Genomic DNA, 24,046 nt, shown 5'->3' on the forward strand with positions numbered 1-24,046 from the left:
ACCCCTCTCATCCCCCAGTAGTTGTGCTGTTCATATTTGTCTCCAGGCTTTAAGAAAGGAAAGGTGCCATCGTAGCCAGTCATGTAACCGGCCAGACCGATCAGCATCTACAACAGAGCGACAGAGACACACATTGTACCGGAGACGCTTCACTTAATACACTCGAGTCTACACAAAAAGTGGCGCTCTCACTTTTCCGAGAGGAGGATGGACATCAAAAAAGAAGGTCCTGTTGATGTAGTAGCTGCCCATCTTCCCAAAGTGTGTCTCATCCCAGCTGAAACACCAAAACAGGGTCATCAGTGACAATGATCACACAATCTACACGCATGCACGGGGACTTGAACTCACCACACATGAGGAGGCTCTGTTATCTTGTAGAGGCGTGTAGAGAAGGACAGTCCCACCACCAGCACCAGCAGCACTCTGACCGGAGACTCATCGTGCCTCCTGGTAGATAACTGAGCTGAGGAGCCATTGGAGGACTGGCTGTCATCTTCTGACGAGTGTCCAGCAGGTTGGCTGCTTTTGCCCTTTGGTGCAGAAGGGAATGGGGTCTGGAAGGTCTTCTCTGAGGTGGGAATATGTTTCCTGTTTCGCAGTAATGAGGAGTCCCCTGTTTTGTTCCTCTGTGACACACATTCTTCTTTTGCCATGAGGAAATTAAACCTATAATAATAAGAGAACCAGACTCCCTTCCAGGGCAGGTGGGTAACTTGGTTAGCCTGTGTGTAGATGATGGGGGGCAGCCTTTAGCATAGATGCTAGAAAATGTACCAACTCCTAACACTGTGCATCAGAAGAGGCGACACTGACAGTGAATGTCAAACCTTTCCTTCTTAAAAACGCACCACGCATCATATGAAGTCACATTTTCGCCAAGCTACTCAGAAATGTTCACCAACAACGTACGCATTTCTGCTCCCTGCTTCCTAGCCGAGTGTCCAGTCGTCCAATGGCGGCATTCAAAACAATATCATTAGCTAACGAGATGCTAACGCTGCCCGTCTCCTCAAATGACCGATTAATTAAACATTTACATGAGCAGCACTTCACAGCAGCTCATACAAACACATACGAGCCGCTCAGGCGTCTGGGAGATGTATTCCCATCTCATACATCCATGCGATGTGGACGAGGTGTTCGCGGGATGAACACAATTTCCCAAAATCCCTGTCGCGTCTCCTAGTCAGCTACGGAAGCTCCGAAAGGACATATTGGGAATATTTTCCCTTTGGAATACTTTGATTATCCCAGCAGTTGATGTGTTGTCCAGTTCTCCTTCATACACGTATGTTTAAAATACACTGTCAGTGTATTAAATTGCACATGATAAAGGAACACATCTATGGTTCAACAAATGGGGAAAAAAGTTCTGGAAAAGCAGGAAAATCAGATGCTGTGATTGCGCAGTGCAATGATTTGGCCACTAGAGGGACCTGTAGTATCATGAATCATTTAAATGCGTTAAAAACTGCAATGTGAGATTTTGTTAATACAACGTGCGTTTACAGATCCAAGATCCAAATATTCTAGACAATATATTGTGTGTTGCTAAAGTATATCGTTCACATCCATCCTTAAATAACTCCAAATGTACATAGAAGTGCATTTGTTCAAACACTGCAGGTTTAAATTTGAAGCATTTGTTTTGTCTGTTATGTAATCTTTCTACTTAAAAACATCTTCAGGGAAAAATATTGCACTAAATATATTGTGTATATCTATGTTTTTTACATTTAAAACAACTGGTTTACATGAGCTGTTGTACTGTCCCGCCTAATGTGTATAAAATAGATTAGTTCATCTTTGTTTTAACGTCCTGCTGCTTTAAAATGCTGCATACATGTTGTTCTAAGAATAATCCAACAACATCAGGATTTACTGATACAACACACTCACGGGTCATTCCAGATGAATACTTTTATTTTGAAATGTTTTCAGTTCATAGCACATTTGAAGAGTTCATTTGCAAAAACAGATAACTCCATTTTTGTAGATCTTCAGAAATCTTTTTTTTGTTGTTGTTTGCTTGAGATAATATCAATCAAACTGAAGTTGAGTGGATTTGACTCAGTAGAAATGACAAAAGCAGAGATAACTAAAGTTGATTGATACTGTTTCAGGTAGACGATGGAGAAGTTTCTGAAGGTTTGTGAAGATGGAGTTATCTGTTTTTGCAAATGAACTCTTCATTCGTTCGCAACTATTCTGCACTTTTGCTTATTTTCTGTTTTCTAAGTAAGGAACAGGATATTTATGTTGCAGTATTACTACTTTTACTTTAGTCAAGGATCTTAAAAATCCTTCCAAACACATCACAGTTACACAACGACGTGCCAATGATGTGTGTAAATACCTGCACCAAGCTGTTGAGTAGCTCCGCTGTTTGGTGTAAGAATAACATCTAATGACTTTCTGATCATTAGTGGCCGAGCACCACATGCAACAACAAACTTTCTCTTCCTGCTGTATCGCAAATAAACTCTCAAATTGCTCTGCGAATACACACACGGTGAATGCTGTGTGTGCCATATTTCAGAATAAATGATGGAGGAGACAGATAATTTTCATGTTTTATTTTGATGACTGATAGTGATTACAGTCAAGAGGTAAACAAAATGAATGAGCATGATATTTCCATTGACCACAGCTTTACAACAAGGCATTTATCTCAAGTTAATTGTAGTTTTGAAAGGTTTTAGACATTCCAACTTTGACCTAAACGTTTCCGGACAGCACAGTAAAGTACAGTGGGCATCGAGTGAACACATTTGTACGACTGTAGGTTCAGAGATTATGAATGCAGGTTAACTGTGTAACTTTAGTTGTCATCCAAAGTTAGAGTTATGAATATGTTTGCTGATATTTATTCCTGAATACAAAAAGACTACATGGTGTGAGTGAAAATTTGGGTAACCAGAGGCGAAGGCGGATACTGTTTACGATACATTCATGACAATAAGGATCCAACAGAGACTAAAAAAAAAAAAAAGAAATAATGCTCACAATTACTAATATTTAGCCGTAAAGTTGTGACGCACAGAAGTCGGTGCTTGCATTTCAAAAGCATTGTCTTTGTAATGAACTTAAGGAGACAAAATGTCTGCGATCAGAACAGTGCTGCCACTTCCAAAAAATATAATTCATTGTCTGCTCCACAGGGCAGGGAATACACACACAGTTCCTCTGGTACAGTGTCAGCCACTCTCCTCATACATAAAAAGATATGCTTTAAAAAAAAAAAAAAAAACATTTGTACAGACATATATAAATCTACAAAGCTATAATGCCAGATTTTTCTTACATTTTATGTTTTATGTCAAACAAAAATATTGGTTGTGCTATAATGCATTAAGAGAATATGTAACAAAAATAATACATAGTACTAGATCTGTACAAAATATACCAAACCTCTCCAACGAAGCCTTTGTCTTTACGTGCATTCAGAGATGCACACATGGGAATGGTCTTGTGTGAGAGCTGAGATCCGTGTTGCAGGTGAATGGAAACTCCTATTTGCCTGTGTGGTGCATAAAACCAACCTCTCATCTCAAGCAGTGATTTCTGTCGATACTTTCAGTTAACTTACCTTTCTGTGCCAGGCTAGGATGTAGCCTAGAATCAGGTGCATATGGTTGTTTTTTTTGTTGTTGTTTTTCTTTCTTTTTTTTTCAGAAGTATAAAACAAGTTAATACTGTTAGAAAGAAAAAAAAAAGTCAGGGTCAGAGTTTTCCTACTTCATTGCTGGAATTATATGAAACTGGTGTCAAACAGAAGAAGGCAGGTCACACCTATTGCACCGCTTTTGAAAACATTACATAGATCATCATATACATCTAAGAGTCTTTCCATAAAGGTTTTTTAATGTGAGAGTTTGACTGTGCTGTTCTTGGTCCAGAGATTCTTCAGCTTGCAGTTAATCTCGAAGAAAGGCAGCTGTGGGAAAAAGTTTGCTCCGCGAATGATTTCGGATGTTGGTCGAGACCCTGGCGTCCGTTTAGTCCAAGGCCTAATTACGCAGCGACCGAGTGAGATATATGCTGGTGAGAGGTTTGACAGTGACGCACACGCTGATATAGTATGGCTGAATTCTTACGACATTCCTTCTTTTACAAAATACATTAATTATCTCTCCACGCTCTCTCTGAAGTCAATCGGCGAGACAAATAAAACGAGAGGAATCAAGTGTGCCCTCTGAAAATAGGTTGCTTTCTTAGTTTGCAGAGGCCCGTCATTTAAATGAAATAAATAACAACAAAAAGAAAAAAAAGAAAAAAAAAAGGAAAGTGACAGAGAAAATAATGTGGAAAGTATATCTGTATATCAAATTGCCTGGGGTTACTGAATAAAAAAGATCAGTCCACAAAATCCCTTTAAGGCAAATGGATATCTGGTGAATACTAAATCCCATGTAATACATTCACTGCACAGTTCCTGGTCCTCTTGAGTGTGTATGAGGGGGGATATGGATGTGTTTTCTGTGCTGAATGCAAATGTGTGTGTGTGTGCTTTTGTATGTACATGTTAGTGCCGGTGCGTGTGGTGATGCAGGGAAACGAGTTTGGACGTTTCAGCGTTTACTGTTGGAGGTTTAGTGCCGGGCCCTCGGGGGGAAAGGGCAGAGGGGGTGTAAGGCGATCTTTGAGGGAGCAGGAGAAGCCAGCGCTCCGACGGTCTCTGTCTCAGTTTTCTGCCTCCCTAAGACCAGCCTCCGGGATTGCTGGGATGCATTTGTGCGGCTTGGCAGTGGCCACAAAGCCCGGCAAACAGGTGCACTTGTAGGATCCGTCCGTGTTGGTGCACTGCCCGTTCTGACACAAGGGCACCTTGTCGCTGATGTCCTTGCATTCGTTTATGTCTGCAGGAAAAAAAAAAAAGAGAGACATGACGAGTTAGTCAGCGGGGAGATTCCACAGCCGAAACAGCTGCCGGCGCCACATCTGCTGCCGAGCGGCCTTTTGGGTACGAGATGTGGGAATGCTAATATAATTTATATTTGCGATTCCTTGGAGTTTATTTCTCATATCCTTCTGTTATTTCTTCTTGCCTTCCTTCCTTTTATTGCACTTTCACCACCCTAAATCACACTCAAATTGAGTTTCAAGATTCATTCTTGACTTTGGAAACAAGCAAAACCACATTAAGGTTTATTTAGTTGCATTTAACAGAAATTCTGGAACTTTTTTTAAACTCATATCCCATGACCTTCAAAAACACAGAACATACTCTGGTTCGTGTTTCTCAGGTGTGAGGATTTTTCTGCTTGTCTTTCTCCGAATTTACACCAAAAAACCACTACATTAGAAGTAGCTGCCGAGTATTATGGACACCTCACTCGTAAAACAGCTCTGACCTGTGAAGGCATGAGCTCCATAACAGTGTTCTGTGGTATCAAGGCACCAAGATGGTGGAAGCAGAGTTCTTTAAGTTACACGGTGGGGCCTTCATGGATTGCAGCTGTTTTTCCAGCACATCCCACAGCTGCTTGATCAAACTGAGATCTGGGGTCGATGCCTTTACCTGTTCTCCTCAAACCATTCCTGAAGCTTTTTTTTTGCAGAGTGGAGTTATTCTGATGGAAGAGGTCAACACCATCAGAGAACACGACTGCCGTGACGGGGTTTACGTGGTCTGCAACGATGTCTAGGATGGTCATGTGTCTCAAAGTAACGCCCCACATGAACATTGCTCAGAGCGTCACACTGCCTCTGCCAGCTTGTCTTTTTGTCATCCTGCTGTCATCTGTTCCCCCGGATGCACATACAGCTCAGCTGTCCAAAGATGATTGCTCCATGCTCCATTGTAGACACTTTGAGCGCTAGACAGGATCAGCACGAACACTATCTGACACCTTTCCATCATCGCCAGCATTGAGGTTTCCAGCAGTTTGTGCTACAGCAGCTCTTCTGTGGGACTGGACCGAACAGATTCATTCTTCATTTGCATTAGCGAGCCCTGTCAACTGTTCACTGGTCGTCCTTCCTTGAACCACTTCTGGTTGGTACTTACCACTTGAAACAGCCCACAAGACCTGCTCATTTGCTCTGAGACAGTCGTCCAGTCATCGCAGTTTGGCCCTCGTCCGAACCCCTCAGATCCTCACGCTGCCAACTGACTGGTAACTTGCTAATATATAATTGAGAGGTGCCGTTTTAACAGGAAAATCGGTGTTATTCACTTTACTTTTTAGTGGTTTTGATGTTGTCAGGCCGGCTGCGGCTCAGGTGGAAGAGCAGGTTGTCCTCTAATCGCAAGGTTTTCGATCCACGGCCGAAGTGTCCTTGGGCAAGTAACTGAACCCGAAGTTGCTCCCAATGGTAGGCAGCACCTTGCATGGCAGCTCTGCCGCCATTGGTGAGTGAATAGGTGAATGAGAAACACATTGTAAAGCGCTTTGAGTAGCACTAAGGTAGAAAAAAGCACTATGTAAGTGCATTTACCATTTGTGGCTAATTGTAAAAGTGGATTAAGTCCTGGGAGGTTTTGGAGCGCTGGTCAGACAAAACAAGACATCTGACCATACCGAGTACGGTGGCAGACAGGATGTGGGAACAGGGACTCATTCATTCCTTTTCTGAGGGATTCTAACACAGCTGGGTCATGGATTTTCCTCTGATCACAGCACACACAGCAGCTTCCTCAGCGATGGCGAGACCGACGAGAACTCCGCGCAGTCTTACGAGGATCAAACAAAGGGTGTTTTAATTGGTTCCACAAAAGTTCACGTTCGGAGGAACAAGGCTGTCACTCAGCGAAACGATACGTTGCGTAACATCTCATCTTGTATATCTTAATTCAAACATGCCGTCATGTTGCGTGTCGGCTGGTCAGGATCTCAATTCCCAGCCATCCCCGGCGCTGGACCGTTCGGAATGATGGTAAAATTAACAGTGCAATGGATTGTGTTTCCTTTTGGCCTTCGGTAGGTTGTTCTTTCCCTTCTTGCAGCGCGGGAGGTCTGATTGTCATTTCATAGCGTTCAATCTCCAATGACCCCCTCTCTGTGTTTATGTCATGTTCTGCCGGGGAAATGCAAGTGGTGATATTTATAATAGGAGGCATGGCACGAGTTGCGCAGCTCCCACATGTTTCCACAGTGCAGGAATTCAATCACGTTTCTTGGGAAAACGGCTGACCTTGAAACTGATAAGCCCGCTTGCAGACAGAATATTGTAATCATAGCGTTTCGTTGCAACAAGACAGTCTCACTTTCTTACAAAACAAACAGAGTACATGTAAAAGATATAATATCTCATGTAATACACGAGTGGCTAAGATTCAAGGCCGCCTCACTCTTGGCAGCGTGCGACCAGGGAATTTCAGACCAAAGGGTAACACACAATGGTTCTGAGGAGTACACTGCTTTCATTACTTTCCCATAAAACATAACTTAATGCAAGGTTGTTAAACTCAAAGCTTCTCCTTGAGCTTGATGATATACAGCATGAAGAGTTACCCTGCTGAAATTAATCCAAGACCTGGCTCCAGAAGGCTTAAACCTGAAGGGAGGGTTCACTGCGGTTTGTTTTCAAGACTCAACGCCACGTTGTGAAACGAGATAAAAACGAAGCGACGGCTTCTCCTGTTGATTTGAGAAAGTCCCTAAACAGTTTTTTTTTTTGGAAACACAAGAGTCTGAATGTGGGTGGTCTGCTGAGAATGATATCACAGCGGCGGGGAGGAAAGAACCCACCTATGCAGGCCATCTTGTCGAGGTCAAGTTCGTAGCCGTCGAAGCAGTCGCAGGTGTAGCCTTCTCGCACGCGGACGCAGCGGCCGTTTTCACACCCGTTCAGGACTCCGCATTCTTCTGCTCGGAGACCCTCGAACCCTTCGTAGCGCTCTGATGGCACAGAAAACACACGTAAAGACACCTTGAGGTACTTTCTAAACAACACTTCATTCTCTTATTTGCCACATTACTACTCAGAAATCATTATATATCCTCAAACTGGTGGGAATTCTTATAGTAGAATGGCTCTATGCTGCCTTAAACCCTCTCGGGGAAAAGGACATATTTGATTCTCGTAGATTAATTGGAGCAACTGGACTTACTTGAGTTCCTTGAAGACGTTTCACCTTCATCCAAGAGGCTTCATCAGTTCTGACTGACTAGTATTTGGAGCTCCCAACTAGTCAGTCAGAACTGATGAAGCCTCTTGGATGAGAAGTGAAACGTCCTCAAGGAACTCAAGCAAGTCCAGTTGCTACGATGAATCTACGAGAACAACCTGGATGACTGAGAAGCTTCACAGACACATATATGATTGATTTTTTTTAAGAAAAGAAGTGAATATAAGCCATAAGTAAACACACAAAGCGTCTCTCTTTAAATGTCAATGCATCTGTAAAGTATCAGAACCTCATCAGGCATTAATTGACCTATTAGAACTTGTAAGGCACTTCAAGAAGAACTTTCTTCAAACCTGGTGCTCAGAGGTTTTTCCGAAGAGCACATGCAGTAACTATTTCAGCTACAAGATAACGGATCTTTCTTTTCTTTACTTGTCTGTTTTTGAATGGAGTTAATCCACCTTTCTTTTTTAAACACAGCATCTGTAATATACAGTTTTATACACATCAAACAGCACAGTGGACATCATTACAGCTAACAACAGCAGTGGTAGAAGGCAGCTAAACACATTCCCTGAAGTACTTTTGAGGCACTATTGAGGTAATATCTTCATTTTCTGATACTTTATACTTTCATTCCACCACATTCCAGAGGTAATTATTGTACTTTCTACCCAAGTACATCTATCTGACAGCTTTAGTTTATTTGAAGGTGGACATTTTACCCAACAGATAACATAACAAGCGTTTGAAATATTACACATTGTTAAAAATTAAACCTGTACTTTCCAAAGTTTCTGTTTTTTTTTTTTTGCTTCTGGCATCTCACAGAAAGAAGCGTGTAATTGAGTCACATTTCAGATGTCTCAGACTTGTTCACAGCTCCACCAAAAAGAAGGGATTTTCCCCCCTCTAAGTTTCTCACATGGTTTCATTTCAATAAATGGTCAAATGATCCAATAACTGACAAAAAATCAAAGATTACAGAAAAACCGAAAACAGATTTATGGATCGGAACCTTGTTTTTTCTTCTTTCCTATCTCATTAATCATCTGACGAGCTTTTAGATTTATCTGCTGTCCCTGCGAATAAAACTGGATATAAAGTAGTTGAAACCAGCTCCACCTGCAGCAGCTACAGCAGGAACACGCTGCTGACACACTGATGAATCTAATGAGGCCAGATAATGAATGATATATCAGTCAGAGGAACCGAACCAGTACTTTTACTTTAACATTTGAACTTTGCTGCTAAGACTTTGCACTTTGCTGTATTTGTACTTTTACTCAATACTTCTTCCACCACTGTGAATTGTTCTGCAGCATATATACTTTACATGCAAGATAAGCTAGTTAAATGCTAAATTAACCCACCAGAGTAGGCGTCCACTGAGTGCGGCTGGTTCTCTCGTGGTCGTTGGATGGGGACTCGGACTGGCGGCTGCTGGACGCTGTAGTCGTTGTCGTTAAACAGGGGAACGCTGTCATAGGGTCCTGCAGCGCCGCCGTAACTATCCCAGTACGGAGGAACAAAAGGCTCCGCAGGATCCTCGGACTCCTCAACGCCGTACTCGTATCCTATCCGCTCTCGCAGGCTATCTGAACCCTCCCTCCGAGGCAGGTTGCACATCACTGTGTAGTCATCTGCAGCACACGATGGATTTACAAAGGATTTTATAAACTGCATCATTATTCTCTTACATTTATAACATTTACAGTGAACTAGAGAAATCACTATCTTATGTGTTCTCACCAGAGAACCTCCTGGGACAGAAGGCACACTGGCCACTCCAGGCCACCCCGTACAGACAGCAGCATTCAGTGTATGTGGTTCTGCGTCCCTGGAGGGGTTCTGCACACATGTTGTCGCCCTCGAGTCGCTGCCAGCAGATGCCCATGTGCACGTCGTGATCAGATTCTAGAGGTTCTGGGAAACAGAATGAGAAGTGTTTCACAAATCGTACATCTACAAACACAGGCTTCACAAATATATTCACATTAAGCATTGGGCACCATGACCATCCAGCATCATGAAGTGCACAATAAATTCATAGAAAAGTCGTGGTTTTAGGGGTTTTGTTTGACAAAGAGATAAAACAAAAGCAGCAAAATAGTTTGAGATCAAAATCATTAATCTGTAGCTAAAGAGATGCAGCTGCCTTTTGGATATTCACTCCTAAAATAAAAACATTTTATAGCTGCATTTTAACAGATTCTGGTATTAATGGATCAGCTAAGTCTGCATGTAAATGTTGCATCAAAACCATGAAGCTCAGCAGCTGATCCTCTCGTGTAACTGTGAATTTAACTGTTTGCTGAAGCTTCAACCAAAGCCTGAGCATCATTTATTTATTTCACCGTCGAGGTTTGCAGACTTCTTCCAGGTTTCCTCTTCAAACGTCTTCTTCTGTCCAACTAACATTTAAAACCCAGAAAGATTCAGATTCTCCAGATAAATGATTGAAAGTATCATGAAAAACTCCCAGATGATTAAATGAGACCCTAGTGAGGATTAAGCGGTGTATAGATAATGGATGGATGGATGGATGGATGGATGGATGTATACATACACACCCTATCACTGGATTGCTCATATAGCAGCGTTCCAACAGTTCCACATTCTGTGCCCTCGACTAAATGTCTTGTTCCAGTCGCCCACTTCACTCAGTATGGCTCTTATATTTACTGTTTCACTCATATTTGAGGTAAGCTCGATAACATTACGGACCCTTTACTGGGATTCAAACCCCCGATCTCCTCTACCAATAGTGTTACTGAGCTATCCAGCCGGGTGGCTGTGACCCCCAAACTGGGAGCGTGGCATCAGCAGATCCCAGGAACAACATCTGAGATCTCTGTCCAGAAGGGTCCAGCCTTAAGAACATACTCAGATACTGTGCAGAACCCTCAGGCTTCCAGGAAGGAGACAGAAGATCATGAACAAGTTCAGAGTTTTCTTTCTTGTTGAAAGTAGTGTCTGCAATTCTTTGGAAAGACTGTTGATGTTATTTTGCTGGTTACGATGTTTAGATAGTTGGCATGTCAGATTTACTGTAACTCTTGCTCCCTCTGCTCCCTGATTCCCAGCTTCCCTCCACATGCCTTCCACAATGCACAAACACAAACGTGCACAGGACTGGCTTTGTTTCTCATTTGCAGACACAAGGCTGCGAACAAAACGTCAGATTTTTTTCGGCGCCGACACACAACCGACAGCTCGCAGACCACAAGGAGATATTCGCTGAATTTAAAGTAATTTTTTTTGGCCTTTTTGCCTTTAGTACATAGGACAGCCAAAGTAGAGACAGGAAAGTAGGGGAGAAGAATGGGGGAAGGGTTGCAGCAAAGGGCCATGAGCGGGATTCAAACCCATGGCCACTGCATCGGAGACTACAGCTCCTGAACATGGGTCGCCAGCTCAACCAGGTGAGCTAAAGCAACGGCCTGATGTTCACTGAATTTGATGAATATGCTGGATGAGAATCACTGACTGTACCTTTAACATCTCCAAACAACAACATACATCACAAATGTGCGTGTTTGTGCGCGTCACACCTTCTGTGGTGTTGAGGCCGATGCAGCGTCGCCGTGTGCTGTCCAGGACCAACGGAGGGCTGCAGAAACAGTTGAAAGACCCGGCAGTGTTCACACATGCTCCGTTCTCACAGGCGTGTTCAAACTCACACTCATCATAATCTAAAAAAAAAAAAAAAACGAACAGGAGATGCACAGAGAGATCGATCAGCTCATCCTTGATTATGTCAACGATGTGTTCAAATGCTATAAAAAAAATAAACGTCATTTCTTACCCACGCATTCGAGCCGGATGTTGTCGTAGTAGAAGCCGGAGCGACAGTAGCAGGTATAGGTGGAGAACAGATTTGAACACTGTCCGTTCTTGCAGAGGTCCGATCCAAACATCTCGCACTCATTTGCATCTAAGAGGAGGACAGACAGAGTCACGACTTGATATCACATAAATCAAGTAATAACTGTCCAACCCTAACACAGTTTCTAAAAGTATTGGCACCGTGCTCGAAGCTGTCAGGACACACTATAATTACAGTGATCAGTCAGATGTGCAGGCAGGTGTCCCAGTAACCCGTGGCTAGCTGCGCAGACGGCCTCGTAAACCTGCTGAGGGATATTGCCTGTCTATCTGGCTTTAAAAGTTGCCACAGGTAGGAATAAAACAGGGTCTGACATTCCACCTTTCTGTGCCAAGAGAAGCTATAAAAAAAAACTTTGGGAAATCAATAAAATAAGTATTTATGAGTGAGAGTTTTGTACCTATGAAAGGCTCTCCGAGACTTTGTGTTGAGGACACGGGCAGCGGTAATAATCCGTTGCCATGGGGACACAACTGGTTATAATCATCTGGAAAATAAATCAAAGTTGGTCAATTAGTAAAAGAAAAGATGCTAAAACACTCATAAAACCATGCATAGTGTTTAAGTGTTGATACAGTCAGTGAGCTTCTACCTCTTCCTGGGACGGGACAGGCGTGGATCTCGCAGTTGTCCCCCCAACCTGCCCCGACCGTGCAGCAGCATTCCTGCTTGGTGATGTTGCGGGACAAGACGTTATCGCAGAAGTTTGCGTCATTCAGGTTGTAGTAGCACTCCTTCCTCTCCTGCTCACCCGGAGGAGCGAACGAAGGGGCGGGTTTGGTGTCGAGCGCAGCTGCAGATCAACAAAGACAGTATTTCCTTAAGTCATACGTCACACTCAGAAATGCACCTGTTTTGCTTTTTCAGGAGGGCAAACGCTCACTTTTAGAACCCAAATCTCGCTGTTGAGACGGGATCTCACAGGAAGTCACAGTAAATCCCACACTTCGGTAGCATATCATAACATGGTAATGGTTTCAAATGGCATTTACTCAGCTCTCCATCCGTCAGTGTGTCCACATACCTCTAGCAGGTAGTGCATTTACCCCTCGCCTGCCACTGCTGAGCCTGCTCATTTGTCCAAAGCCGTGGGCTCAGGCATTTCACCCTTAAGCTGCTGGCTTAGCCAAATGGAAACACTGGCATGTGAGTCAACACACCATTCAGTCTCACATGATTGATTAACACACGTCAAAAGCAAACAGCGGAATGTGGCAAAAAGGTACACAAAGGCATAACTGGGGTTTAGTGCCCAGGCAGAAGAAAAAACATCCCCGCTGAGGGCGCGCCGCCTAATAATGTAAATACACCCAATTTGTGTACACATACGCCTATCAAGCTGGAGATGTGATGGTATTTCCATGACTCAAACGGCTCGCTCTGTTATTCTGAAATTGCGACGTATTGCATATCTGTAACCTCCGCAGTTAAGATCATTTTAGCACGGAAGGGAGCAATGTGTCTTTAGCCGTAATTGCCAATAGCTACACCTTATCCTTGTTTGTCTTGGTGGGGAAATGGGTTTACAGTAACTATGGCCTTAGGACATTTGCTTGGCTCCGCTGGAGGAGTTACTTCATCGTTCGTCCCAGGGATTAGGTTAATACAAATTTTTTGCAGGCAACCCACCCAGCCATAACCCCGGCCTATAAAACAAATGGAAACAGACAGGTCAAAAGATACTCTAAGAGACGTGGAGAAAGAAATGTCCACCTCGTCACCCTTGTTTGGATAATGAGAGACGGCTCATTAAATCAGGGATAACTCCGTCTCCCAACGATGGGACGGAGAATTAAGCCCGGTGAGTCACTGTGAGTGCTAGTCCTGCTCTATTACCAATGGAGCGGCACTGGCTGGTGAAGGGATCAAATTCCTCATTGTCGTTGGTGCAGATGCACAGGAAGCTGCCATCGAAGTTCTCACACAGGGCCTCCCCGCACAGCGCCAAGCTCATCTCGCACTCGTTCACGTCTGAGAAAGGCAGGAGAGGACGGCGTGAGGTCAGCAGAGGATCAGACACGTACGCGCAGGCATGCACTCAAGGTCGCGGCAAGGTCATGCAAAATAACAGTTTTTATCATGTGGTTACTGGAGGAGTACTTCATATCCAAGTGAAAGACAAAGTATTTCATTTATCTCTTTACACAGCAACATATACTCTAAATATGTGTCACCAGTAGCTTATTCTACATGATGGATGGATCCAATTCTGGAACACTAAATAAAAACGATGGCCAAACAGTTGTGGCAATTACACACAACAAATACAAGAAACAAGTTCAATCATCTCTTTGCACTTTTACATTTTCCTGTTTGTTGCTCTCATTTCCACTGGTTCCTCCTGAACATTGCAAATCTTCACAAAAAGGTCCTAAATACAGATTTTCATTCTCAAAATATGCCAAATAATTTCCCAAAACAGGTGTGGTTTTGAGCAAAAATTAACCACAAAGGTGTAAATAGGGCATTTGTTAGGGACTATTTTCAGCTGCGGATGAATACACAATTGGTTTTCTTGTAAGGCAGCAATATTGGCTCAAAATAACTACAGTGCCCACGTTAATAAGCTTTATTAGGCTTTGGGTACACTGTCAGTTCTTGTTGAAAGGATGAATTTGTTTTTAGTCTACAGCAGATATTTACTGGTCAGCAGTCACATACCGACACACTTGCTGGCATCTCCGGGCGGGTTGGTGTAGCCTTGGTCGCACTGACAGCGGAAGGAGCCGTCCGTGTTCTCGCAGAAGCCGTGGTTCCCGCAGATTGTTTCGTTGACGCACTCGTCGATATCTGCAGGCAGAGAGGTGAGAGCAGCGTTAATGTTTACAGCGTCAATCCGCACAACTAGACTTTCAAAGCGCCTCCGTAAACACGCCGCCGCCTCTCCAAAATAAACATCACTACCATTCTGAGCGTACAATAACAACAGAAATCACCGCCATCATAACATGTCAGAAACAGTGTACAGAACAGACAATTCATTAAGGGGGGTTTTCAAACTTTGGTGTTCGTCAATTAATTCAAGGAGGCTTTCTCTCCGTGGCAACGCTTGAGCCGAACGTTCTTTGGTTGTGTCAGTGAAGTGAGAAGCGACAGAGGAGTTTACAACGCACAGCCAACGCTCAGTATTCGCCCTGACACTTTACAAGCAGCCGGAGAAAAATAAGAGAGTTCAGGTCTGGCATGAGGAGATTTCTTTCGACAGCTGTCTGGCAGGAAACGCTTCCATCCTAATCGATGAATCTTTTAGCAGACCGCCGTCTTTCAAATGGTGCTCTAAAAGGCTAGAACATTGTTTTAGGCCCGAAATGGAATTTAGGAATCAAAATCTGGCAGCTCCACGGCAATTTCTTATTTGCATGGTTGTAAATCATACAACGAGTTCGATGAGACCCGGGGAGGAACCGTACGCAGCATGTCAGCGTGAAGGAGGCTGTTAACGCTGGACCTCGTAACAGCACTGCTGCTTCCTGAACAGTTTAAAGGCAACATTTGTTAGCAATTTCTTACATACATGATTTAGTATTTCTTGGCATCTCCAGCACGGCAGAGAAGCCAAAGACTGATACTGAAGGAGAGGAAGGTTGATTATAATTGTTTAAAAAACAATCACACTTTTAGTCACGTGAATCCGTCCTCCGGTCAGTTTGGCCACCGGCTCGTGTCTTCACAAGTTACCAAGTCTGGTGACACAACTGCCCATTTTCAATTCTAGTAAACGAGATGCTTTTATGGGGCTGCAGGGTGGTGCAGTTGGTAGCACTGTTGCCTCGCAGCAAGAAGGTCGCCGGTTTGCATCCCGGTGGGGGGCACCGGAATCTTTCTGCGTGGAGCGTGGGTTCTCTCCACACAGTCCAAAAACATGTTGAGGTTAATTGGTGATTCTAAATTGTCCGTAGGTGTGAATGTGAGTGTGCTTGGTTGTCTGCAGCCCTGTGATAGACTGGCGACCTGTCCAGGTGTCCCCTGCCTTCGCCCTGAGTCAGCTGTGATAGACTCCAGCCCCCCGCGACCCTAGTGAGGATTAAGCGGTGTATAGATGATGGATGGAGATACTTTTATTTTAAAGAGCATAAACATCCAAACAAAAAGGTTTTCTACTGATCGATTTCAATCCTGTTTGCCAGCAACATTTGTATATAAATTTCTAAGTTACAGGTAACTTGTGCAAACAGTTAAGGCCAAAAAAACCCAAAACATGCAGCCCTTTTCAATTTAAAATTAAAATAAAAAACAAATCCAGCAAGTTACAGGAAGTCCGTGCTTGTAGACTTTCTGCAAGGCATTAAGTCGGGAACATTATGACCGACAGGCCTCTCCTCCGATATGAACTTTACTGATGAAATTAAAGGACACTCCACTGTGTCTGTTTTATTGTAAGCATAATTAGATTTTTCGTTGACTCTTTAGCCTCATAATAACCCTCCATGAGCATTCCATTTAACTTTCCATGACTAATAGTAACTCCTCTGGACGTTTTAGTAAAAACAGGGAGGCTTAATTCAGATAAATCACAACAACATGAATATTTAAAATAGGTTTTGATCAGCTCTACTTAACAGCGTACATCTGCTCCCGACTTCAACAGAGACGACATGTCAAGTCTGGTGGCACCTCAGACGTTTACAACAAACTGATTTATGGTGTGAAAAGCAGCATCCTTCACATGCTGTCTAATCCAGTTTCATTTTTCGCGTCTGAACGCTCATAAAGGCAGCATCAGCTGAAGAAAGGAAGAAAGTGGGCCAGAGAAAAACCGCAACGCATTAGATCAGAACAGCGCACTTGGCCGTGGCCCTGTCTTCTCCTCCAACGCAGACAACTGCTTTCTCAGGCTTGCCGGGGGACTCGTCCTCCGTCAGTGTTCCTGTCCCGACTTGGCCGCTTCTCCGACATACCTCCGGGGTCAGAGACAGGGGCTCCCACAAGCTAATAAACCCGCACAGACAAAAATTGTCTTTGTCGTTTGAAAACGTTTCACAGGAAATGCTGAAAATGGACCAAAATTGCTAGAATAGACTTGTGGGCTCAAATGGCTGCGGGACGGAGAATGGACGGACACATACTGAAAACCGCCAACCCATCACATTTGCATTTTGCTGCCGAGGCCTGAGAACCGGTGCAGAAGTGGTAATGTTTTCTGGACACTTGCAGTAATTGCATGTAATTGAAAAAATACATTTTCGAGAAGACTATTCCCAAGGCTGAGTCGAAATATTCTCAGAGTAAGGTGAAAAGTATTGTATATCAGAGCATCAGGAACATTTCCTCAAGTGTGAAGAGCTTAAGTGGAGTAAGGAATGTTGGAATGACAGCAGCTGCCAGCTGGGAGGTCTGGGAGGAAGGCGATGAAAGCTCTCTGCTAATAAACGAAATAATCAGCGTCTGAAGGCAGCTTCTTCATTCATGTGTAACATGGAACAAAATCAGTTGCAAACCACATGTTGCACTGAGATGCAATCAAAGTATCATCCTTGGGAGAAATGAGAGCATCGAAACCAAAACTATTTTAATGGCTTTTGTTGTTCTGCGTCTTAACTGTGTTTGAGCGACAGCATTACTTGACCGGCCATTAAGATCTGTCATCCACGGAGAGAGTCAGCGCGCTAATCACAGCCCTAATGGTTTGTGGGAAAAAATGAATAGCACTAAACGAGATAGCCCCACAAAGACCAAGTCTCACACCAGCAGGACGTAGGGGTTGCCTTTCTTAATCTTTCCAGTTACGTCAGGACGCATGCAGCGCTGTAAATTGCCCGGAGGGAAGAAATGAGGGTGAGAAGTTCAGCTGGGATGGGAGAAGCCGAGGGTAAAGGGGGCGACTGCAGGCCCAGTAAGCACCCATCCTGATCGTCTGATCCAGGAGGACCGGCTTTCTGGATGGTGTGATCTGGGTATAGAGGAGGGCTAAAGAGCCGGTCTGTGTGCCATGTGTTAATCTGAAGCACATGGTGGCGGGCAACGAGAATATAGAAAACAGTGACTGTTGGCTCACCCTCGGCAGCCCACACTTCTCCCATATTCTATGGGAAACCCCTCGTCTGATTGGACCCATATGCAGAGGTTACTCCACACGCGACTGGGTAAGGCTGAGGTGAGGTGTTTGTTTTCAGGGATGCACGTTCGTGGGTTCTACCTGACATTAGATCTGCAACCTGACTTGGGTTAACTACAATATGGGTCAACCTGTCATCTCATGTCTTAAAAAACCTTCATCTTACATCTGCCCAACAGCACGAGGAATCACACACATGGTAAAGTCTTTACATTTCTATACATTTACAAGGGTGGGAGGTTGGTGAGAGTGCGACCGCAGACAATTTCCGCCCTTGGGCTTATTAAAGACGAGGCATGGCTCGGGGGAATTTATGATGGTAAATTACAGCTAAAAACAATGACCTGCAAATACTCACATGTACGCATACACTACGCGCCGTACGGAGCATCCCGATAGGTCTGAGCGCAGACCTCGCACAGCAGTTTGCGGGTGACGTTTGCTGCGGAAAAAACCCTGTTTTTCCCTTTTGTGTCATGGCCTCTAAATCTAAATGAGTGCAGCGAGCGGAGCCAACGACAACCGCTGCCCCGTCGAAAGGCCGGTGAGTAAAAATAAAACAACGCCCCTCACAGAAACTGCAAATTACAGCGTCTGGACTCTTCTTGAATATTTGATGATTTTTACAAGCAGACAAAAATGCCCCGGAGAAACTGAGCTGCCTCCTCGGACTTTTATTGAGGTGACGGCAGCATCTCCCGCAACTTCCCATCGTGAGGTGAAACAAGCCACTATTGTGCTTCTGAGGGTAAGAGGGCTTGGTCCTCAAACTGAAACTGTGAGTCAATGCTGAGTTGTGTGAGTGTTTGTTGTAGGATCTGGTGAAAACACAAACACAGCATAGCAACGGGAGAGAGATGGTCATAACTCGGCACCCGTACAGATGAGTTAAACTGGAAGTTTAGTGGCACCGAAGGGGACAAAGTGCAGAAAACCCAAAAAATTCCCACAGGACACGTCAGGTGAAGAAATACATTATCGCATATGTCATGGCAGAGGAAGTACTTGGCCCTCGTGCAGTTACCAGGAATGTGTTTTTCAGTCGCACTCCCTTAAGCCCAACACTGATTTCAACCTATATGAGCTGCTTAGCAGTGTTTTGATTCTGACTTTAAAGGAGCGGAGGTTAGCAGCTGCTTTCAATCAGCCTTTATCACACTACAGGCCTCCACACTCTTCAGCCGGTGCCAGACAGACAACATTACAAAGTGCAGCGAGGAGGCAGCCACGCATAGTCGGGATCTGGGTGATGGAGGGGGCGGAGGTCCGACCTGTCACTGATCAGCGCTGCGGCAGCATATTCTCCCCTGATCTCCATCAGTTGATGGTCCAATAAAAACCCAGGGTCATGAGAATATGTGAAGCTACGGCGCACTCTGAGAGCATCTCCACAACTGTTACAGTCTCTGGTTCTCTTCCTCTAACACAAACACACATGGGAGGATGCAAAACCCCACAGTTAACCGCACACACACACACACACACACACACAGTCTCGCGCTCACATGTGCACACAATCACCCACAAACACCCGCAGCTTCCATCTGCAGTCCAACACATCATTCCTTTCTGATGCTCTCAGATTGATTTCCCTTCTTCGCCTGTCACTCTCTAGTGACTGCTTGGATTCTGTCTTAATATGAGAGAAGTATTTGGCCTTTTGTTTTTGTCTTCATAACCCCGACTTGTTTTTTTATGGCGCTATGAGAGCGACGAAGACAAGCAATACCACACAACAAAACAAAAAGTAATAAACTGTTGAGCAACAAACCATATTAGTATCTCAAGCCCAAGGTGTTTAGTCCTGCCAGTACACACACAAGTCTTAATGGGGGTCATGGAGATGTGCCTGTTGTTGTTGGCCAGCTGTGCACCCCAGATGTAAGCACAAACCACGGCGGCCATGCCAGGTGACTGGGCTCCTCCACAAGGAGAGCATGTAACTTAGATATGAGACCATCCAAGTTGGCCTGACAATCCCATCTTTTCTTTAAAAGAAGAACAGGGGTGATCAGGTTCCACCTCGTGTCTCAGTCCAGAGACGCTCCATTAGCTCCGTTGTCAGGACGATGGGACTGTTATCAGTTTCTGGCTGCTTTCAAATGACGGTGCGGTTCTGTCTCTAAAGGGCCCCAATTTCAGGGGCCATTTCTCATCTTCTCTCTCTGTGGATTTCTGTAGAGAATAACTTGATAGCTTTTAATTCCCATCAGCCCCTGTGTCTGCAGCTACACTATAATTACCTGTGCATGGAGGGAAAGAGTAGATTGGTGTGGTGGTGAGCTGATTGGAGGCTATGATCTATCTTTAACTTTAATAGTGTATTAAATTAGGGTCCTATTTGGTGCAAATTTGCATCAGCAGGTTTGAAATACTTCTTTTTTTCCCCCCGACATACTGTGTTCACTAGTCTTTTCACTCCACACGGTTGGACCACTCACCACAGTCAGCGGTGCCCTCTTGGCCGGGCTGGCACCCCATGAAGCACCGGTACGAGCCGATCGTGTTCTCGCAGCGCCAGGTGCCGCACACCGAGCTTCCAAACTCCTTGCACTCATTCTGGTCTGTGCAGACAAAGACAGGTGGACAGACATTGGTTAGTAAATGACAAACAGAGGCACAAACGCAGCCACATGCACATTTAGAAAATGATACTGACACACGCACCCCCGCACACAAACTCATATTCCCTCCGCTGCTCCTCTGCTTCCAGTGTAATGGCTGTGCAGCAGGAGCTGGCCAGGAGGCCTGCGGTGTAGCTGTCCTCAGTAAACGCAGCAGGCAACAGGAATGGCCAAGAACAATATTATCACAGCAACCAAAGAACTTGTGAAGGAGCTAAAGGGAGATGTTCCAGAGGGAGAAACACCTCCTGCTCACAATGGGGTCATTCATACTTCCCACAGGGGAGAGGGAGTTCAGGACTCCAGCCACGTAATCCAGGCACCCCTCAGCCCCGAGACCACGGAGGAAAGCCTCTAAGCCAGGCTTGGACACTTTCACTGGAGCTCAGTCCTTGCGCTCTATAGACAATCAATCATAGCCAACTGCGCTATAGCGGGTTTGCTTAAGCCTTAATGTAGCGTGACGATCAAACGGTAACGCTGACACGTCGGTTTGCTCGGAGAGAAGGAAGCTCAGGGCGGAGCTGGGGTCAAAAACCACCACGACAAACACAACGGGACGTCACAGGAGAGCCTGAGTCCGTCTTACCTTCGCAGTCGGCGGTGTCGTCGTTGAACTTGAAGCCGGCCTCACACAAGCACAAGAAGGAGCCGTCGCTGTTAACGCACTGTCCCCGGACGCACACGTTGTCTTTGCTGCATTCATCCTCGTCTAAGGCAGACAAAAAAGGGGGAACAGAAAGGCAGACAAATTAAGAGAAGTAATTGGGGAAAGGGTGGGTCAAGATTTGATTATCACTAAATATCCAGATATATCGTCTGTCTTCATTAGGTCCGCAGGGAACACCACTCCTTCTCATAAGTATCCCAAAAAGAATGTGTAATCAAGCGTTGGTCTGAGCACCAGACACGCCGGCCATTTGGAGCGCTTAACGGTATACTGGCAAACAGGAAGCGAAGGAGGAAAAAAAAAAACATCTACCTCAGCGTTTCAGGCTGAGAACATTTCCCCGCGACTCGTAAAAATTAATAATGAACGCTACATGCTTGATTAGCTGTAGATAGGTGGATAATTGCAGCATTACAACATAGCATGGAAGGTACTTGGACCTGTGCTGAAAGGTTGGGGGGAGGGAGGAAAGCGGTGGAAATTCATCACTGGGGAAAACGCCTGTCTTCCTTTTCCAACCTTTAATAATCAGATGAATCTTTCAGAGACGACAGGGTAAACACGCATTTGCAAAGATAGCGAATAAAAAAAAACAACAGTCCAGACTTCGAATAAACACATAAATACGCAGCGACTGGATGTTTTTGGAGTTTATTCAAAGGCTTCAAAGCCTTATTGAACAGCGCAGCCAGACTGTGGCACAACCTGTTGATTTGGATTCAGTCGAGATATTTTTCACTTTGCTGTCGCTCTTTTTTTTTTTTAATGCTTGTTCTTGTTTTTGCAGAAAGAACGGTCCGGTCAGGGCCAAGCATCATTTTGGCCTCACCTGACTAAACTCATCTTTCATTCCCAAAACCTCTCAAACCCTCATCCTCCCCTCGCCTCCCCTCGCAGGCTCATGTCAGAGGGGTCTGGCTTTCATTGTGTCAGCACTGTACACACAATGGCAGACTGCAAGAAAATATACGACAACTGCTGATTTATAGGATAATTAGGGCCCAGTGTTTGTTGTGGCGGGCGGCCAAAGTACCTGATGCAGGCTGGGCAGTGTGCTCAGAGTCTGTGAACGATATCTAAAGTGCAACCAGGCCAGAGCCTCGGTTGGAGAACGTCCCCGCTGGAGGACTGACACTAGTCCTCCATCGTGAGCAACTGTTGCCAATTACAGGACAGTGCCAGCATCTTGCAGGGGCCTGGACCTGAACCTACCTGCCTCGTTGCATGACAGGATTTCTCGCTGCCAGACATCCAGTTTGCTTAACTGCACCTCTTGTTTGCAAGACCCACCAGAAATAACACTGATCCAATTCTGACACTCTAGCCAGAGTTATTTCATGTATTTTTTACAGCAAGTGCTCAAGTTTGTTGAGAAGTCTTCCTTAGTTGATGATCAAGCTCGATTTTTTCTTTTCTTTTTTTTTTCCCATCGCTATGACCAACGGGTCACTGGGTGCGGCTGGAATAACATCAAACTGATGTCCGAGCTGAGAGCGAGTGAGCTGAGACAGTTGATGAGGCTACGGCCCATTACACAAAAAGACCAGCCTGAGAAGCAGTGCCAGAGATCCCGGACAGTGCGGTGAGAAATGCCTGTGTGCAAGCAAATGAAGAAACTTGTGCAAATCGGCACGGTTGCCGTAATATGATTGGAGCAGGACGTGCCAAAAGCCATTATTACATTATTACAAAGCTGCTCCAGTTGTGATTGTGCCTCACCCAAGTACATAAAGCACATAAAATTATCCGAATAATGATGGCTATTTTTTGCTTTTACTGTACCTCGGCAGCCGGTCCCTCCATCAGTGCTGGTGTACCCGTTAGGACAGGCGCAGGAGTAGGACCCTTCGCTGTTCAGACAGTCTCCCTCTCCACAGATCCCCATGATGGTTAAACACTCGTTGATATCTGTCACAAACAAGCACAAATACACTCATACAGCTGTGTCAACATATCAATGTAAGAAACAGCTCACCACTAATGGTACATTTTAGGGGTCTGGTTACCCACAGTGCATATATAGACACGTGTATGTACAGTCGTCCTCAAATGTATTCATAGCCTCCCATTAAAGAAGGAAAAAAAAAACAGCTGAATTAAGTTGAAACTGACAAAAATAAAAATTGAATGAAAATCATGACATTGCTTTTGAATTGTGGTTCAACAGAAATATTAAAATTAAAAAAATAAAAAAGCAAAAAAGCATGAGAGGACCCGTAAACTAATATTCAGTTGAACAACCCTTTGAGCCAATCACTGCACTCCAGTGTTTTTAATCAGACTTCTGCACCTGTTGACAGGTTTGCTGATTTCACTGCTCATCAGCAAAGTGCTCTAATTTTTCCAGGACATTTTATTTATTCATTTTTTGGCCTTTGTGCCTTTATTTGTATAGTGCAGTGAGAAAGAGACAGGAAAGTAGGGGAGAAGAATGGGGGGAAGGACGTGTGGGAAAGGGCCATGAGCGGGATTCGAACTCATGACCTCCACATTGGGACTGTAGCCCTGCACATGGGACCAGGTGAGCTATAGCGGCGCCCTGCCAGGACATTTTTAATTTATTTTTTAAATAATTCTTTTCAACCACAATTCAAAAGCAATGTCTTATTTCACTAAATTATAATTTAGCAAATTTTTATTTATTAGCACTTTTTTCAGTTTCTACTTATTTGAGCGACTACTATGACTTTTGCCTTTTCTTTAATGGAAGAGTATGAATACATTTGAGGAC

At 44.5% G+C, this 24,046-nt stretch overlaps 2 protein-coding genes across 2 annotated transcripts in view; both read right to left on the reverse strand.

Moving 5' to 3' along the window:
* Positions 1-1,138, reverse strand: part of pomt2 (protein-O-mannosyltransferase 2) — an 8,393-nt gene extending 7,255 nt beyond the window's left edge. Inside the window, exons 1-3 of the mRNA XM_008284065.1 lie at positions 352-1,138; positions 193-277; positions 3-107 (exon numbers count right to left, since the gene is read on the reverse strand). Coding sequence (XP_008282287.1) covers positions 3-107; positions 193-277; positions 352-656 — 495 coding nt within the window. The 5' untranslated portion in view covers positions 657-1,138. The remainder of the gene's footprint in view (positions 1-2; positions 108-192; positions 278-351) is intronic.
* A 1,426-nt stretch (positions 1,139-2,564) lies between these two features.
* LOC103357876 (latent-transforming growth factor beta-binding protein 2) overlaps positions 2,565-24,046 on the reverse strand; it is an 87,728-nt gene continuing 66,246 nt past the window's right edge. The window contains exons 29-41 of the mRNA XM_008282621.1: positions 23,098-23,223; positions 21,235-21,357; positions 20,463-20,585; positions 14,628-14,756; positions 13,803-13,937; positions 12,559-12,759; positions 12,367-12,453; positions 11,886-12,014; positions 11,632-11,772; positions 9,830-10,003; positions 9,451-9,720; positions 7,698-7,847; positions 2,565-4,862 (exon numbers count right to left, since the gene is read on the reverse strand). Of these exons, the coding sequence (XP_008280843.1) occupies positions 4,687-4,862; positions 7,698-7,847; positions 9,451-9,720; positions 9,830-10,003; positions 11,632-11,772; positions 11,886-12,014; positions 12,367-12,453; positions 12,559-12,759; positions 13,803-13,937; positions 14,628-14,756; positions 20,463-20,585; positions 21,235-21,357; positions 23,098-23,223 (1,964 nt within the window). The 3' untranslated portion in view covers positions 2,565-4,686. The remainder of the gene's footprint in view (positions 4,863-7,697; positions 7,848-9,450; positions 9,721-9,829; positions 10,004-11,631; positions 11,773-11,885; positions 12,015-12,366; positions 12,454-12,558; positions 12,760-13,802; positions 13,938-14,627; positions 14,757-20,462; positions 20,586-21,234; positions 21,358-23,097; positions 23,224-24,046) is intronic.

The sequence above is a fragment of the Stegastes partitus genome, unplaced genomic scaffold, assembly GCF_000690725.1.
Source record: "Stegastes partitus isolate 25-593 unplaced genomic scaffold, Stegastes_partitus-1.0.2 Scaffold8, whole genome shotgun sequence".
NCBI classification, from domain to species: Eukaryota; Metazoa; Chordata; class Actinopteri; family Pomacentridae; genus Stegastes; species Stegastes partitus.